General features: G+C 39.8%; 1 protein-coding gene across 1 annotated transcript in view; it reads left to right on the top strand.

Moving 5' to 3' along the window:
* MMP16 (matrix metallopeptidase 16) overlaps positions 1-18705 on the top strand; it is a 243953-nt gene that overhangs the window by 110398 nt on the left and 114850 nt on the right. The window contains exons 2-3 of the mRNA XM_077810049.1: positions 5508-5656; positions 16138-16260. Coding sequence (XP_077666175.1) covers positions 5508-5656; positions 16138-16260 — 272 coding nt within the window. The remainder of the gene's footprint in view (positions 1-5507; positions 5657-16137; positions 16261-18705) is intronic.

Below are 18705 nucleotides of genomic sequence, written 5' to 3' on the forward strand. Positions count from 1 at the left end.
CACTCCAATGGAGGTTTATCACTGCTGAGTAGAGTGGAAGAATTATTTCTCATGTCTTGCTTACAACACTCCTGCTAAAACATTCCAAAATGATGTTTGCTTTTTTTGCAACAGTGTTACATTGTTGATCCATATTTAGTTTGTGATCCACTATCAACCCGAGATTCTTGTCTGCAGTACTATTTCTAGGAAGTCATTTCCCACTTTGTATGTGCAGTTGCTTGTTGCCTCCTAAGTACTTAGTACTTTGCATTTATCCTTACTGAAGTTCAACCGTTTTAATGCAGACCATGTGTCTAGTTTATCAAGATCACGTTGAATTCTAATCCTGTCCTACAAAGCACTTGCAACCCCTCCCAGCTTGGTATTGTCCGCAAACTTTATAAGTATACTCTCTATGCCAAATCATTTATGAACATATTGAACAGAACTGGTGGGACCTCACTCAATATACCCTTCCAGCTCAATTGTGAACCATTGATAACTACTCTTTGAGTACAGTTTTCCAGCCCGTAGTACATCCATTTTATGGTAGGTTCATCTAGGATATATTGTGTTACTTTGTTTATGAGAAAGTCATGTGAGACAGTGTCAAAAGCCTTACTGAAGTTGAGATAGGATGATATCTACTGCTTCCTCCCATCCACAAGACTTGTTATCCTATCATCTGGGGAAGCTTCATACCGAATAGCTTTGCTGCAGAAGGCATCCAAAATTTCGGTGCTCTTTGAAGGGCCCTGCTGTTTCTCAGGACATTAAAAAGAGGAAGAGCCCTTCAGTACAGGACTGGTGAACTCAGAAATATAGGGGGCGGGAAGCAGAGCAGAAATTACCCTATACCAGGGGCGGGCAAACGTTTTGGCCTGAGGGCTGCATTGGGTTTCGGAAATTGTATGGAAGGCCGGTTAGAGGAGGAGGTCGTGGCCCTCCCCCCCCCTCGCCCCGCGGGACTCATGCCCCATCCAACCCCTCCTCTCATTCCTGACTGCGCTCCCGGGACCCCTGCCCCATCCAACCACCCCTTCACCCTGTCCCCGACTGCCCCCGGAACCCCATCCAACCCCCACTCCTTCCTGACTGCTCCCCCGGGACCCCTGCCCACATTCAACCCCCTGTTCCCACCCCGACCCCTATCCACACCCCACCCTCTGACCACCACCCCAAATTCCCCTGCCCTCTATCCCCCTGCTCCTTGCTCCCTTACCTCGCTGCCTGGTGTACTGGAGGCTGGCGGGCCATGCTGCCACCACCACCACACAGCACAAAGCACCTGGTCAGGCCAGGCTCTGCAGCTGTGAGGCCCCAGGAGCTCACAGCCCCGCCGCCCAGAGCATTGCGCTGGCAGCGAGGTGAGGCTGCGGGGGAGGGGGGAACAACGGGGAAGGGAGCACAGCAGTAGAGGGGCAGGGGGCTAGCCTCCCCAGCCAGGAGCTAAGGGGCCAGGCAGGAGGGTCCCGCAGGCCGGATGTGGCCCACGGGCCGTAGTTTGCCCACCTCTGCTCTATACTGTTCTCTGTAAACAATAGTTTCTGATCTGCCTCAACAGTTTGTCACTGAAAAATCGTCAGTGTTTGTTACAGCAGGTAGGCTTGTAATTAGAATACACCAATTTCCAGTTTACAACAGGCACTATTGGGGCAGCCCTAAGAAGGCCATGTAATGGTTGAAGGACAGTAGTGTAACTCAAGAAACTCCATGGGTGTACATTTTCACATAGACATATGGTAACAGTTACAAAAGTGCCTACATGACTTAGGAGCCTGTGTCCCATTTTCAAAAGTGACATAGGCATTTAGGTGCCTAAATCCTATTATCTTTCAATGCGTCTCAGGTACGTAAATACCTTTGCCCCTTTTTGAAAATAAGAATTGCCTCCTAAGTCACTCATATAATTTGTTTAAAATTTGTGGGATTCTATTTTTTTATGTAAAATGCTTCAGCCCCAATGCTTTATTTCTTCTTAAAATAATCCCAGAATCATTTTGTTACAGCCCAATGCTTATTGGTAACCCAGTAGGAAACTAGTATGCATATGCAGTGGAGGGGGGGAAACTGGTTATGAAACACTTCAGGTTTCCAAGAGGTTATTGTGAACAGTGAGTAAAAAACATATATATGAAAACTACCCCATACAGTTTATTGCATGATGGGAAAGTTCTACCTGGAAAACTGTACTTGGGATAACATGCATCTTTTTATATTAATCTCATAAATGAGTGAAATCTATTACACACTTTGTCACTGTTAACTGGGTAACAGAGTTAATGCAGTCTTCACTGCAACCCCAGTCATTACATGTATGAGGAGTGTACTTCACTATTTTCTTATTTCATGATAGATGAGCTCCCTAGAGTATGAGATGGGTTCTGAAAGTGCACTTCCCTGACAACACTGCACTGGATTAGAACAGAGGATACATCTAATTTTAGTACTGGGGAAGGGCAGTCTCTGCTCCACAGGGTACAAATCCATATTTGGAATACCAGAGGAAGAAGCTGGTACTGTCTCAGGCAACAGTGAAGTGTTGTCAAGAATGGTTTTTCTTTCACACTTTACTTAATTGGTTTGTTTTCATTTCCTACATAGTTCTCACTCTCTGCAAGTCTCTGTTTCCCCTGACCTGCTCTGTTCTGAGGTGATAAGTGTGAGCCCAGAAAATAACCTCATTCTTGGGTCTTCATAGTGTCACCATCAACTTTCTGCTTAGGGGAGTCGTACCTATTCCCTTTAAAGCCCATCCACTCTGTGTTTAATCTGCTGGAGACTATGCTCCCCATTTCTCCACCTCACATTTCACACTGCTCCTGCGGCCCCAGCCTAGGGAGTGAGAATCCAAGAATGAAAACAGATGTGGACCTCCTGTAGAGGGCATTGCAGCAGGTAGGATTTTCATTATTTGAAAACATTACCGGAAAGTCTTGAAATTCAGAGACCTGATCAACCAGAAGGTGTCCAGAGAGCAGAACTGTATGAAGTAAATGAACTTTGGCCCAAAATGAGGAAGCTGGAGTCAAATGGGACCTGACAGTATAATCTCTTCCATTGCATGGAACATTGCTATTGGGCTAAGCCGCATTTGTGCTTTGAGTTGGTATGTTGAGGCAGCAGTGGGCAGGGCATATGCTAATAATGACTTGGTAAAACACCTCCCCTTTTTGTAGAGCCAGATGAGCACAGCATCATCCTTCTGATTGTACACAAACTGTGGATGTGGTAGGCAGGTACAGTTTAAGCCTACTTGAGTTAAGACTTCTGAGCTGCTGATAAACATGAGGATTTCATTTCAGTCATATATAATAGGCTTGTTCCTGTGTTGGCAATGACCCATGTCTTCATCTTTTATGGATGGTCGGTAGTTAATAAAGTTATCACCATCAATGATTTGGTGAACAATAAGGCTTTCAACTTGGCAAGTATAACCAAGACTTGGATGAATGACACAGTGAGACCTCTGCTGTTGCATTTTTATCCAGCCAGGCATATGGTCTAACATGAGGCCAAGTAGGACTGAGAAGGTGTGGCTGTACTTTTTTCATCTGATTCATTTGATATTGATATTGTTGACCACAAAGTGTTGCTACGTATCTGTGCTCCTTTGCGAGGGTGGATGGAGTTGCTCTAGGGTGGCTGCTTATGTGAGAGGTCGTAAAGGATAGTTCTTTCTCACATGTCCTAAGTGTTCTTTCATTCAGGGTGCCAGAGGATCTAGTCTTGTCACCCCAACTTTAGAAGGTTGGAAAAGGATCATAATTCAGTGATTAGGTGGAGAGAGAGAAGCCTGAAATTCATTTATGGTGGAGAAGCCCCAAATTCACTGATTAGAAAAGCTTGCTTGGAGGTAGAGCTGTGGATTAATGAATAAGATGAGTGAAGGGGAGAGCCTCGAATTCACAAATTGGGGCTGCAGCGAAAGAGCCCTCTATGCCTCAGTTCCCCATCTGTGAAATGGGGGTGATGGCACTTTCCTACCTCACAGGGATATCGTGAGGATAAATACATTAAAGATTGTGAGCATCTCAGATACTGTGGTGATGGAGCCAATGTAGGTACCTTGGGTATAGAGCAGTGGTTCTCAACCAGTGGTCCGAGGCCCTGTGAGGAGCTGTGAGAAGGTTTTTTTTTGGGGGGGGGGGCAGGGCAACAAGCAGGGCCAGCATTAGACTTGCTGGGGCCCAGGACAGAAAGCTGAAGTCTTGCTGCATGGGGTTGAAACCTGTGTCTTGAGCCCCACCAGTAATGAAGCTTTATGGGGTGGGGGGGAGAAGGGGGGTCCCTGTGGCATGAGATCCCAGGCAGTTGCCGTGCTTGTTACCCCCTAACACCGACTCTGGCTTTTATATGCAGAAAACAAGTTATTGTGGTATAAGTGGGCCGTGGAGTTTTTATAGGATATTGGGGAAGGTGGAGCGACTCAGAAAGAGAAAGGTTGAGAACCCTTGGTATAGAGCAGGTGTTGGCAACCTTAGGCACACAGCCCATAGGGTAATCTGCTGGAGGGCTGCAAGACATTTTGTTTACATTGACCATCTGCAGGCACAGCCCCCTGCAGTTCCCAGTGGCTGTGGTTTGCCATTCCTGGCCAATGGGAGCTGTGGGAAATGACACGGGCTGCAGGGATGTGCTGGCCACCGCTTCCTGCACCTTCCATTGGCCACAAGACTCCTCTTCACGCAGGCTGAAGCCCCAGCAGGTGCACCCCAGCTCTTGAACTTCTGAAGATTGTCATATGTGGCTTGGAGGGTCAATCAGTTTAGCCACCCCTCCTATAAAGCCTTAAATGGTTTGGGACCTGCCCCTCCCCCAGGAGTAATCACCTCTGATCATGTACCATACTATCACAATTAGGAGCATCATAAACATCTAAGCTAGATTCATGTTGATTTAGAAAGGAGGAGGCTGTTAGCAGGTTTTTCACCAGGAATCGGCGTTGACTCTGGTACTTCCTCATGCCCCTCCTCCCCACCCTTTTGCCTGTGAGAGTAAGGACTTGCTAACCTTCTTCGCATGTTTCAAACCCATCTTCTTCATGACTGTTTGAGAAGGAAATAAGAACAGTGTTATTGTGTATAAGAGCCATTGTAGATTTATTGTTATAGTGGGCAAATATTATTATGCACCACGTGGGTAGTCAATTATATCTGACATATGTGTGGTGGATTTTATAATTTGTCTGCTTTAAAAATTGGTAGAAGTGCCTAGAGCCAGGGACAAGTGCTTCAATTGTTACTTGAAATAAATAAATACTGTAAATAATTGAAGCTGGCACTTGCAGATAATAATGAGAACTGTCTCAAGAATATAAACTGCTCTTGGTCTTAAAACAGCAGAATCCTGAGTAAAGTTGGTGAGATAAAAGCCCCAAAGAATTTCTTCTTTACAAACTAACTAACATGGTTTATGTTTAGTGAATTAAAATCTTCATCAGATATGACATGGAGGCTAACTACTAGGTAATATTTTACTTAACTGTAATTTCTATGTAATAGGAACTGTACTTGTCATTGCAGGTATGGTTACAAAAGTATGGCTACCTTCCACCAACTGACCCCAGCATGTCGGTGTTACGCTCTGCAGAGACCATGCAATCAGCTATAGCTGCCATGCAGCAGTTCTATGGCATTAATATGACAGGAAAAGTGGACAGGAACACAATTGAGTAAGTAACTGGCACTGAAGTGCTCTCAACTTCTATATTTCAACAAAATAAAGTAGGACTGTAGGAACTTGAAAGCACATGAACTGCAATGATTGGGATATCCAAAGAGTGCAGCAATTTCAAAGGGGGAATGGAAATGTCTTCATTTTTTCTGCTCTATTTCATACTGGCCAGTTGGCAAATTTCCACTGTCAGCCCCTTGCCCTTTGCTTTTGAAGTGTGATTAAAAATAAAGGATTGGAGGGTTAACTGTGGGAACGGCTAATAACACAGAAGGCGACACAGAAGCCAGCTGATCATGGATAAGAAAAATGTCAGAAAAAGTATCCTGGTGGGCATAAACATTTCAAGGTGACTCTCCCTTTGGTGGAAAATCGTCAGGGAAGATTCCTTTCTCTTCCTCAATGCAAAAATATTTCAGGCTGTCCACTGGTCCATTCATTTAATGGTTTCCAGTACCATAAACACATGTGATTATTTTAATATAAAATAGGTCTTTTAGTTTTGCAAGCTCTCTGAAATGTGAGTGATGTGGAGCGTATAATGTATGATTTCCTTGCCATGTTGCATTTTATATTGGTGTACACAGCCTAACTTGGTGCAACACCGTGATTGAAATTCATGTACAAAGACATAAAGCAATGTCAAAGAAAAAGAATAATCATAAAAGGATAGTAGTGCACGCTTAAGAAAACGAACCTGGACACTTGTAACAAATAAACTGCTTGCTTGCCTTTTCTCTGTGGAAACTTAACGGGGATTTTATTTCTTTTTTTAGATAAGTTACTTTGCTTGAATATCAAGAGAGGAAAAATATAGCACCATGGCAATATATCCACTGGTTATTACATGCAAATGAATCCATACTCTTATTCTAAAATTAACAAAAAGCTTTCTGAAAAGAATTCTTCTCTCTTGTGCCCAGCCCTCCCCCCAATGTGGCATATGTTGTTATTCTTTCACAGTAAAATAGCTGACAGGAATGATTTTTCAATCACTTGGCAGTTTAGGAAAGGGTCTGCCTAAACTGCTGATGCCAAAGAAGGATGGAAAAATCATTGTATCCCAATAGCACATGCATTATTGCACTGAAAAGCAATAAAGCGAAGCAGTTTTAGGGCAGCCCTAAGGGGAGATGAGGGGGTCAGACATCCCTAGACTTAGGAATTTAAAAGACCTTGTAACAGATAATGCAGCAGGAAGAGAAACAGAAAGTGTATGCTACCTTGTGAAATAACCAGGTTCAGAAGCATGTCTTGGATTCAGCCTCCAGAGTACTGATTACAGATAAGGTTCCTTGCGGAGCTGAAATGATTGAGCTTTGCAGGGAGAGTGTAGCTGCCCCACCCACTACTGGGTTTTTAAAAGCTGCATTTGTGGTGGTTTTGAGGAGCCCCTTTATTCTTCTGAAAAAGGAAAAGAATCTGTTGTGAGTTGGTGGCAAGGGAAGGATAGGACGTGGCAAAGCAGGGGAAAGGTAGTGGCCGTTCTCTGCTACTGGGTGTCGAGCAGCAGATATAAAGAGCTTCTGTCTGAACGAAAAATATTTGGAAATGCCCAGAAATTTCAAACGAAGCTAAACTAAAGTGGGCACGTTAGCTAGAAAATTGGCAAGCCTGTCTTATTTCCATGCCACCTGGGATACAAGTAAAGTTGTCTTACACAGCAGTTCTAATCTTTTGTTTTGTGTTCTCTTGTATACTTGACCATCTGTCTTCCTCAATGTACGTAGTAAAGCATGATGTGCTTGTTCACATCCAGAAGCACACTGTACAAACTCTGGAATGTTGTCTTTTTCTCCTAGGCACATGTAAGCCACTTGGGGTGAGTTCTGCATTCACTTGCACACTTGCATTTCCTCTGACTTCAACTAGGTTGCATGAGAGTAATTTGAAGGCAGAATCTGGCCCATGGGGCATTTATGTTGAGAGACGAGCATACATACAGGGCCAAAGCTGGCCCTCAGTTACATCCATTTGACATTTGAAATCAATGGAAGCTCCATCTATGTAACTAATAACAGAATTAGTCCTTTTAAATTATTCAGATATTGTAATATTTTGGAACAGTCTGATCTGGAGAGAGGAAACACTTTTTTTTCAGCTAGAAATATCTGACAATTTTACATTTCTTCCTTTGTGAATAATAAACCTGGTAATAAAAGTTTGGGAACCAACAGACGACACTCACTGTACAAAATAAATACTGCAGTGAGGACCTAGTAGAAGCTCATGCTCAAATAAATTGGTTAGTCTCTAAGGTGCCACAAGTACTCCTTTTCTTTTTGCGAATACAGACTAACACGGCTGTTACTCTGAAACCAGTAGAAATAGAGTTTGTTCTCATCTTGTTGCACAGGGCTTTACCTGCCCATTTCCCATGCATTGAGAAGAGATTACCACTTAGTCATCAGAGGACAAACAAGTAAAAGAGCTTAATACAGTTGCTTGACAGGAACCAACTTTGGGAATATTAGTAGAGAAATATATGCAGCAACAGCATCATCAAAAGTCTCTTGGGAGGACTTTGTTTTTGTATAAAACAAAATATCCCTTAAGGAATATTTGGCATACAAAAATATTATAGGAGTTCACCTGTCCCTTTTTACATGCTGTTTCCATAATGGCCTTGTTGATGTATTTTGGAATTTGTTTATCAGGGAACTTGAGAAACCTGATAACTGTTTTATAGATGGGGCTTGGGAGAAAGAGGTGGAAAAGAAAGAAATCATTGTAATGACATGCCAACAGGAAGGAGATTGTATCCAGTAAGAACATTGTTTGGCGTTTTCATTAGTATTTTACATGATGACATCCATATATTAATAACCTCAGTCAACACTTCATAGAAATGATGTTTTCAAAAGTTAACGCATTTGATCAGTTTTCTACATTTTCACTTGCCTGAAATAAATCAACGAAAGTCTAGCTTACTGTAGCAATCTATGGTAAAAAGAGTAGCTATGCCATTCTGCAGTCATCTGATGTACATTTCTGCCAAAACTGTATTAATTAAAACACAGATACCCTAGAATAAGTGCTCTAGTGTAGAACATTGCCTGCCCCAGTGATAGTATTATAGTTCACAAGTTTCTAAATAGAATGTGATGTTTGATGAAGTTCATGAAAGAAATGTTCTGTAATTTTTTTTAAGTCAAATAATGAGCATGCTTCCAGTAATACTCTTTTCAGGAGCTCTCTACAAGCCTGTTTCTGCAGAAACAATTAGGATATGGTGGAGTTCCACTTCTCTGTGGCCTCTGCTGCTTAAATATTAATTGTCAGTTTTTAATACTCAGAAATGATAATGAGCAGAAATTTTGAGCTATTAAATCAAAAACAGTGGTTTGTTTTAGTAGCTGCCATAGCACTGGATATGAAAACAACATATGAGGATTAGCCATGCACATTTTCTGAGCTGAAGCCTTGAACTTGGTTTCCTAGACTAGCTGTGGATACGAGCTATTACAGAGGCAGCACACTCAGTCCCTGGCATGAAATGGAACATCTTACATCAATCTCCAGAGACTCCCTTTGTCTAACACAAGGAGGAAAGGGAACCACATCCATCTTTGCTGACTAAGGGCCTGATCCAGAGACTGCTGAAGCTAATGAAAAGATTTCCATTGACTAATGGACTTGAAATCAGACTCTTGTGGAAATGATGTAATGCCATGGTGGGGTCCTTGAGGTAGGGGGGCTGGGAAGGAAATAAAGGATAAGAGAAGGAAACCCTGAAGAAAAAAAATACCCTTCAGTGGGATCCTTAAACTGTCAATGGGTTGTTTTTTTGTTTGTTTTTTTCAGTTGCTGAATCTAACATTAGTCTTTGTAACTCTCTCTCTCCCAGTTTTGCCTCTTCTTGTTTTGGTAGCCAAGGTTGTTTCTTCTTTAAAAAAAATGGTCCAGATCATTCCTCTATTTCTTTCTGAAAAATGTAGATACTGATGCTCACATACTTTTTTTGATCTTAAATAATCTTAACAACTGAGAGCACCTGTTAATAGGGCTGGCCAGAAAACAAGAATTCCATTAGTGGACATTTTTGAAGTTTTGAAATTTGTTTTTATTCCACATCAGAACATAAATGCAACCTTTCAAAATTGTCCATAAAAAAATGAGAGAGAGAGAGAAAGAGGAACTCTTTCCCCTCTTGGCAAATGATAGCCAATAGTCCATTGGTTAGACACTTACCTGCAAAGTAAGAGACCTGATGTTAGTCCTGTTGTACCTGATTTGGAACAGGGACTTGAATCATTGTGTCCCACAGCCCAGTGTCCTACCCACTAGGTTATAGACTCAGCCGGTCTCAATTTCTCCTGTTTGAACTGTTCCATTTTGTATAAATTAAATATTCATGTGGCCAGCACAAGAGAGACTGATTTTATAGCTTGGTGGTTAGGGAACTCTCTTTGGATATCTGCGATCTACGTTCAAAACTGTGTCTGTGAAAAGTTTTGGTTTTGACAAATTGGCATTTTCCAACTCAAAGTTTATTCAAAAAGTTGCTCACCATCCCTACTTGTGAAGCAAAGCCTATCTAGGGCTCTGTTTAGCTTGAATAATAATCATGGACATATTCAGTACAAGGTTCTCTAGATTTACAAAGTTAGGGTGGAATTATATGGAGTCTGGGGCTGCTCAGGGTATATATTGCGTCATATTTGGCTCTCATTTACTCTGGATCCACCCTGGTGTAACTTCATTGACTTCAGTGGAGTTCCTCACTGTTTACATTGATGGACTGAGAGCAGAATTTGGTGTGCAGTATCCTGTAGCCAAAGCAAAGACTTCAGTCACAAGTGCTGTCAATCTGGCACCTTTCTTAAGTGTTGAATTCACTTAAAATAATACTCTAGAAGAGCTGTTACACAGATGAGTTCTACAGGTTCAAATAGAAGTGTAAATAATGAACTAAGGAAAAAGACATTCCTAGAAAGGCTCCGTTTTCGTAAACAACAACAGTTGTTTCCCTTTTGTTGCTTGAGAAAATATTTTATTGTTGAAAGTTCATTTCTATTTTTGTCAATTTATGCTGTTTCCAAATTGACCAGAAATGCATGAGTCAGTGTGCTTTATAGTTGTCAGTTCACCTACTGATACATAGGGAGATTGGGGGAAAGAATATACCCCAAATACACAGATTTAATAACCATCAATTGTGTTATCCATGTGAAGCTTCCCTGCAATCAATGGGAGGATAGAGTTGTTGATATTCACTACATCATTTTAAGAATAAAAAAGCCCAGAGGAATTTGTATACCATAAAGTGTTTATAATCTGCATTTACTTTTGTGATAAAGAGGATGTGCACTGATGATTTGCATTTGGACTCTTGACATTGGACATTGAAGAAATCACTTAAAACTTTGAGGTACCAAAAATAGCTGAGCTGAGGGCTATGTTGTCAGTTTGCTAGGAGTCCAATCCTTAATGTGCACTAAAATAAGAAGATTGAAGCTCCTCTCAGGTTTAATACAGAGAGGTATGATTTGATACAAGGCTAGAGAGCCAACATGTGATGTGCAAAGGCCTCAGTTTGAATTAGACTGGGATTTATAGTCTGTGTGGGCCACACTTCTCCCTTTAACGTTAGGTTAGAGGTCGGGAACATGGTCTGATTATGAAGGTCATAATTTGGCCATTCCAATTTAAAAGGATACAATTTGACAGATTTATGACATTTTAAAACCTTATGTAGAAGTAATTACTTAAAAAAAAGATGTAATAAATCATGGTGTTTGGGGATTTGGTAAATTATTTAGATTGTAAAAACCTGAAGTGAAATGATAGAATGCTGAAATTTGAATTCCCATTGGCTACGAGTTGGTCTTGTCTTTTATATTAAATCCCTCTCTTGAGTATAAAGCCTTTTAGAATGCTAACAAAATTCTCTCCAAGAATATTGAAACTTTTACATAACTTCAGAGCTCATTCCAATAATAGCTTTAAGGATTCATTTTCCAATTTACAGCTTTGGATATTTACAGTGTTTATCAGGCCAGTGTCTTTCAGGTGAGCCAACCCTGTTATTAAGTACGGATCTCCATCAGTTAAGCTGACTAATTTAAAACTGGGCATCTTTTCATTTAGGACTAATTCAACTGATTTCAAGACAGCAATGTTAACATACTCTGTTTCCAAGAGATTTCTTAATGTGTCCCAGAGCTTGATTTTTTCTGTGCAGTGTTTCTAACAAAATATTAATAGTTCTGTGGTTTTTGCTTTATTCCCTGCTTCTTTCATTTGACGTAGTGATACCACCTTAAGGTGAGAGAACTTGTCTTTTGTTACTTATATGTCTGCTTTTTACAATGTTTGTGTGGGTGTGTTTTCCTTTACATAGAGTAAATATGTCCTGTAATTTAAATGCATGGTAACTGCATGTTGATCTAACATCTACTGAGAATAAGTTTTATTGACAATGTGTATATATAAAAACATGCAAAACTCTGAGCCAGTTTTTAATCTCATTTACTCAGATGTAATTCCAAGGTAATTCCGTTGAGAAGAATGGTACTCCCCTTTATCTCCATTGTTGTGACTGAAATTTAAATCTGGCCCTCTGTTATTATTATTTTATTATTAGAACAAATTTTTGCTGGTAAATTACTGACCGTGACCAGAGTCCCAGGGGAGCCAGCTGAGGTCACTCAATCAGGGTGAACTGAAAGAATTGGGCAAGCAATCCCCAAAGCTGGTCCAATACTTAGATTGACCAAGCCAACACAAAATAGCTTCTATAATTACCCAGAAGACAAGAACACAGTTCCCTTGAGGTAACCCAGCCTTAGGCCTCCACCCAGACACTCAAGTCAAATATGATGAGGATTACTGAAAATCTTATTCATCATATAAAAAAGTTCTACCAATTCCAAAGGATCGGACACCTTATCTCCCAGGTTAATGAATATTCCAGATCTTACCCAATACACGCTTATAGCAACTTCTTATTAACTGAACTAAAATTTATTTAAAAAAAAAGAGAGAGTATTGGTTATAAAATCAATATACATACAGATATGAGTACAATTCTTGAGATTCAGATTAATAGCAGAGATGGTGAGCTTTGTAGTTGCAAAGAGTTCTTTCATAATTAGTCCATGGGTTATAGACCAATGTTCATATTCAGGGTGTTCCAGCGTAGGACTGGGATCTCAGCCTTACAACTTAAGCTTCCCCTGCATGAAACATCAAGCATGTCTGAGATGACAGGATCAGGACCCAAGGGTCTTTTATACAGTTTTCTAGCAGCCACTTGACCATACAGTCTTGGATGAACAATAGGCTTTTGATGTAACCTTCTGTTTCCTATATCTCACCAGTAATTAACTACATGGATTAACATAAGATAATTTATCCATTAAGCAGTTTATCACAAACTTTAACGAGATATATAAACAATGAGTCATCTAAATGTTACTATTCCATTTTGATCTCTGAATCAATAGCTATAGTGACAGACAGGAACTGTATGCTTACATGGCTAGCATTTAGGATATAAGTAAACACACACAATTAATATCACCTCTAATTCTCTAACAATACAGGTTTGCACTTCTAAATTCTAGCCTATCTAGCATAGAATGGCCCTCCTTACCATTTCTGACATGGCTCAACAGGTTGACTCTGGGTCAATTAGCCTGCAGGATGTTTAACCCTTTCTGGGCACATGTCACACTTTGTATAAGATTTGTTGCAATTATATGACAGTAATAGCAATAATGACTTGCATGGTTATATTTTAATCAGATAATGTCACACTGGCCCTCTGTTATTATTATTTTATTATTAGAACAAATTTTAGCTGGCAGTCATAATATATCCCTGCAAATTGTTGACATCTGCTTTGTGTAATCCAGGTTGTTTAAAGACATGAGAAACCAGCTGTAATCCAGAAGAATAGTTTAGCAGGTTGGGGGAAAGTAAAGGAGTACAGATTGTGTGGCTATCTTTGCAGAGGCTACAGAATCCTTCTGAAAATATTGATGATCATCAACTGCCTCACACGCAAGACATGAATCTGTAGTTAGGTTTAAGAAAATGAATTATATTTATTCTGTAATTTATCTATAATAGTAATTTTTAAACATGATGACCAAAACTTCAGGCTTGTTTGCCAGAAGTTAGGCACCGAAAGCCATATTTAGGCACCTAAATAGATGGTGATATCTACCTCTGAAAATCAGGCTGCCTAAATATGGTTTAGGTGTCTGACTTTAAGCAGCCAAGTTTGAAAATTTTGGCTCCTATACTTATGCTACATTATGGAGATGTAACCAGTCAAGGTCTTTGAAAAGATTGACCTGACCCTACAACCCTTACTGGCATGAGTAGGCCCTGCACGTACTTCCATGTTTGTAGGATCATATCTTACAGGAGATGCCTGTACATATCAAGCAGCATATACAGATGATATTGATATGTCTCCTTTATGTGGTAAGAAGCATAAAAGCTAAACTTTTCAAACTGCCTAAAGTTAGGCACCTCAACTCATATGTAGTCACATAAATAATAGCTTGTATATATATATATGCATGTCTCTGGTGTATATAATGCCTGACATGCATAGATGTGAATTTATGTGTATATAAATATCTAAAATGTGGAAGTTAGCATGACCTATGTTAGAGAAGAGCACCATATTCCATTTTCCTGTCTTTAAATATTTAGCTAATCTACCATATGATTTGCATTGTATTAAGGTGTGTAAAAATTAGAATGCACACTTAATTCCTTGAGCATAGGACTGAAAATTTACATCACTAGTACTGTTAAACCTCTGTCTGCAGTTTGTCTGACAAGATCTGTTTCATTTAGCACTTCAATGATGTCATTGGAACACATCTATAAAAGTGCTCCTTATCACAATAGCATGCACTGTTTCCACTGTGACAAACCCCAAAGACTTTTCTGTATCTCTCTCAGTTGTACTGCAGTAAGAGCTTCTGTAGGACAAATGAAAGTCTGTTTTTTATCTCTGTATGTTGGGGACTGATATAGTAAATGTAATTTAAATATTAATTTGATGATGGGTCAGGTGAATTTTGTCAGCCAATCAAAGGGTGGGGACATTAAAAATGCATATGTATATATGTATACTTACAGTATACATTATATAGAGATAAATGCAATTTATAGAAAGGGTGCTTAAACTCTTGCCTGAAATGAAAATCTGTTCTCCAAGCTAATCAGAATACAGCTTTTCAGTAATGGTATAGTAAGGACAATGGTATCAGAAAACAGCAGATAAAACTACAGCATCTACATCATTAATTATTTGTCATAATAGAAATCAAGTAAATGGACTAGAAAGTTGCCACAGAATGTCTTCCACTTAGAAAGTAAATGTCTTATTATGTGTGTGGCGGCATTGGACAATTACTTTGTGAGTGTTCAGTTCTATTGCATAATCTCTGTGGTCGTGGATTCTGATACTTTTATTCATGGTAAATAACCCCTTACTCCACAAGTGAGAAACCATTCATTCAACTAGAGCATGAATATCAGAATCTGGTACTTTCTTATGTACACCTAAATCATACCATCAAACCAAATCTATAACTCTGACATACACTTCTTAAAACTTAAAATATTTGAAACCCACCTTTCCAAGTAAACACCTTCCACAGAAACACTAGAGCTTCAACACACTTTCATGTTGCTCTCTGTTTTTCACCAGTTGGCACTAGCTGGTTGAACTCTTGTGGGACATAGCAAAAGTGGATCAGAGGCTTTGAAGTTAATGCTACACAGCACATTCAAAATGTTCAGGCAAATTGTTGAGTTTGAGATGCTACATTTACTATTTAAGGTGGCTCTTCTTCCTAATATAGAGGGGCAGTAGAGCAGTCAAATATTTAATGGGGAACTCAATGATATAGTTACTTTAACAGTCCCAGACTCTTGGATAAAATCCCCTTATGTTTTTGGAGTGGACCATTTGATGAAAGGGAATTGGGTTTGTCCAAACATAAAGACACTGTGGCAGAAAAGAAAGAATATGAAATGAAAAATTATGATTAAAGAATCAAGACTTTAAATCTTCATGTAAATATTTAACCTCACCTGTAGTCAATAATCTATAATATAGATCCTGGTTATCTCATTAGAGTCAGAATAAATTATTAATGCTAAAAGACTTGGCCAGTTGAGAGATGGCAAAGCGCTATTATGCAGTGATTGCAGGGAACACAAATTTAAAAAATAATGGGAGAGGAATTTATATTTGAAAGGCATGGGAGGTGGCGAAGCTCTGTTGCCCCATGTTATTCTTCACCCCCCCCACCAACCATGTAACTTCTTTAGCCATGCAACTTCTCATATTTGTGATCATTATTGTGAGTAAATGTAAAAGCGAACAATGTATAACTTTTAAGAGGTGTTGATATTGCCGTCTGTTGGATAAGTCTGTTGCAATTTGCTTTCTGGCCTGAATATGGCTGATAAGGTAGTGTAACTGTGCAATACTGATTTTTGCAGTTGGATGAAGAAGCCTCGATGTGGTGTGCCTGACCAGAGAAGAGGTAACTCCAAGTTTAACATTCGTCGAAAACGATATGCATTAACAGGACAGAAGTGGCAACACAAACATATCACTTACAGGTACAAAAAAATCAATAAACCTTTCGGTGATATCACTAAGCATTTTATTAAAAGAAAACAAATATTTTTTTAAGATATTATTTTCTAAATGTGTACTATGCATTGTCCAGATGTTGATGTGTGGTATAAAAATATTGATTTCAGTATCCCTGGAGTAACTAATCACATGCTGCAAAAGCACAGAATGAGTTTCTTGGATTTAAATTGTCTGCATTTAAACAGAATGTTCTTTGAAGCTTGCAGCACCAAATTAACCTCCAATGTCCCCCCAACTGTACCTTTCAACCCACTTGGCAACTTCTCAGGAAAAGTCACTTTGAATGCAGGAACAGTCTAATGGAATTGGGGGCTCTAATTTAAATATGCAAATTAGGTCATTGGAGGGAGGCAGTAACTGCAAATGCAGGTGCCTGCAGGTCTATTTCAAAATATAAATGAATTTCATTAAATTTTGGTGAGTCAGTTACACAGCCGTCTCATGCTCACATAGTAATAGGCATGGGGGCATGTATGTATCAGTGAAACTCTCAATCTGACTTGCAATTTACAGGATGTGTTGCATGCTGTATCAAAGCTGACCTTGGCTTGGCAAATAAAATATATTATGCAAAAATATGTACCTGCTGTTAGTGCTGTCAGCCAAAAAGTGTCATGTGTACACAGTATGTGGCCCAAAAAATTGTCAGCAAAGCAGAGATTTGTATGTAGTCCTCTAGAAATTTATCATAATCTGTTCAGGATTATGGGATCTACCATGGCACTGAATGTTCTCTGGGATAAAATTCATTGACCAGCTATTTACAGTACTATATGATGCATAGATTTTAAGACCAGAATGGACCTTTATGATCATCTAGCCTGACCTCCTGCGTAACATGAGTCATAGAATTTTACCCAGTAATTCCTTTATCAATCCCATATTTTCTGGTTGGATGGCTTTCAAAAAAGCATTCTCAATCTTGATTTAAAGACTTCAAGTGATGGGGGAATCCCCCATATCATCAGTGAGTTGTTCCAGTAGATAAGTAACTCGTATTTTTATTGCTGAGTATTGTAGTCTATGGGAATTGAAGGTGCTTAGCACCTAGCAGGAGTATGTCTAAATTTATTATTTTACATTTATCCACATTTTTAACTTCTTAATCTAGGGATTTAAATGGGAAGTGTGTGTGTGTGTGTGTGTGTGTGTGTGTTTAATATTCTTCCTCTTCATTTGTAATCCCAAATCTCAAATCAGTAGGCCTGGTTCTCCACCCTATTACACCATTTTGATACCACTGTTAAGTCCTGCAACTGAAATATCATTCTGTTCTGCCACCCAAGACATTAATCATGAAAGCAGTACTGTCAAGGTTCCTCCCCCACTCTGAACTCTAGGGTACAGATGTGGGGACCTGCATGAAAAACCTCCTAAGCTTATCTTTACCAGCTTAGATCAAAACTTCCCCAAGGTACAAAATATTCCACCCGTTGTCCTTGGACTGGCCGCTACCACCACCAAACTAATACTGGTTACTGGGGAAGAGCTGTTTGGACGCGTCCTTCCCCCCAAAATACTTCCCAAAACCTTGCACCCCACTTCCTGGACAAGGTTTGGTAAAAAGCCTCACCAATTTGCCTAGGTGACTACAGACCCAGACCCTTGGATCTTAAGAACAATGAATAATCCTCCCAACACTTGCACCCCGCCTTTCCTGGGAAATGTTGGATAAAAAGCCACACCAATTTGCATAGGTGACCACAGACCCAAACCCTTGGATCTGAGAACAATGAAAAAGCATTCAGTTTTCTTTACAAGAAGACTTTTAATAAAAAAATAGAAGTAAATAGAAATAAAGAAATCCCCCCTGTAAAATCAGGATGGTAGATATCTCACAGGGTAATTAGATTCAAAAACATAGAGAACCCCTCTAGGCAAAACCTTAAGTTACAAAAAAGATACACAGACAGAAATAGTTATTCTATTCAGCACAATTCTTTTCTCAGCCATTTAAAGAAATCATAATCTAACACATACCTAGCTAGATTACTTACTAAAAGTTCTAAGACTCCATTCCTGGTCTATCCCCGGCCAAGACGACTACAGACAGACACAGACCCTTTGTTTCTCTCCCTCCTCCCAGCTTTTGAAAATATCTTGTCTCCTCATTGGTCATTTTGATCAGGTGCCAGCGAGGTTACCTTTAGCTTCTTAACCCTTTACAGGTGAAAGGAGCTTTCCCCTGGCCAGGAGGGATTTCAAAGGGGTTTACCCTTCCCTTTATATTTATGACAAGTACAAAGGGGGATCCCAAGATTAATCTGTTTGGTAACCCTCTAGTAACCTTTCTAGCTTGAAGAATTTATGGCTGTTCTTTGCTTCCTGCCCTTTTTCCAAAATTTTCACTCTGCTGTGTCACCTTATCATATGCCTCTGCCTTTTAACATTAACCTCCAGATCAAACT

Source organism: Eretmochelys imbricata, chromosome 2 (assembly GCF_965152235.1).
Source record: "Eretmochelys imbricata isolate rEreImb1 chromosome 2, rEreImb1.hap1, whole genome shotgun sequence".
NCBI lineage: Eukaryota > Metazoa > Chordata > Testudines > Cheloniidae > Eretmochelys > Eretmochelys imbricata.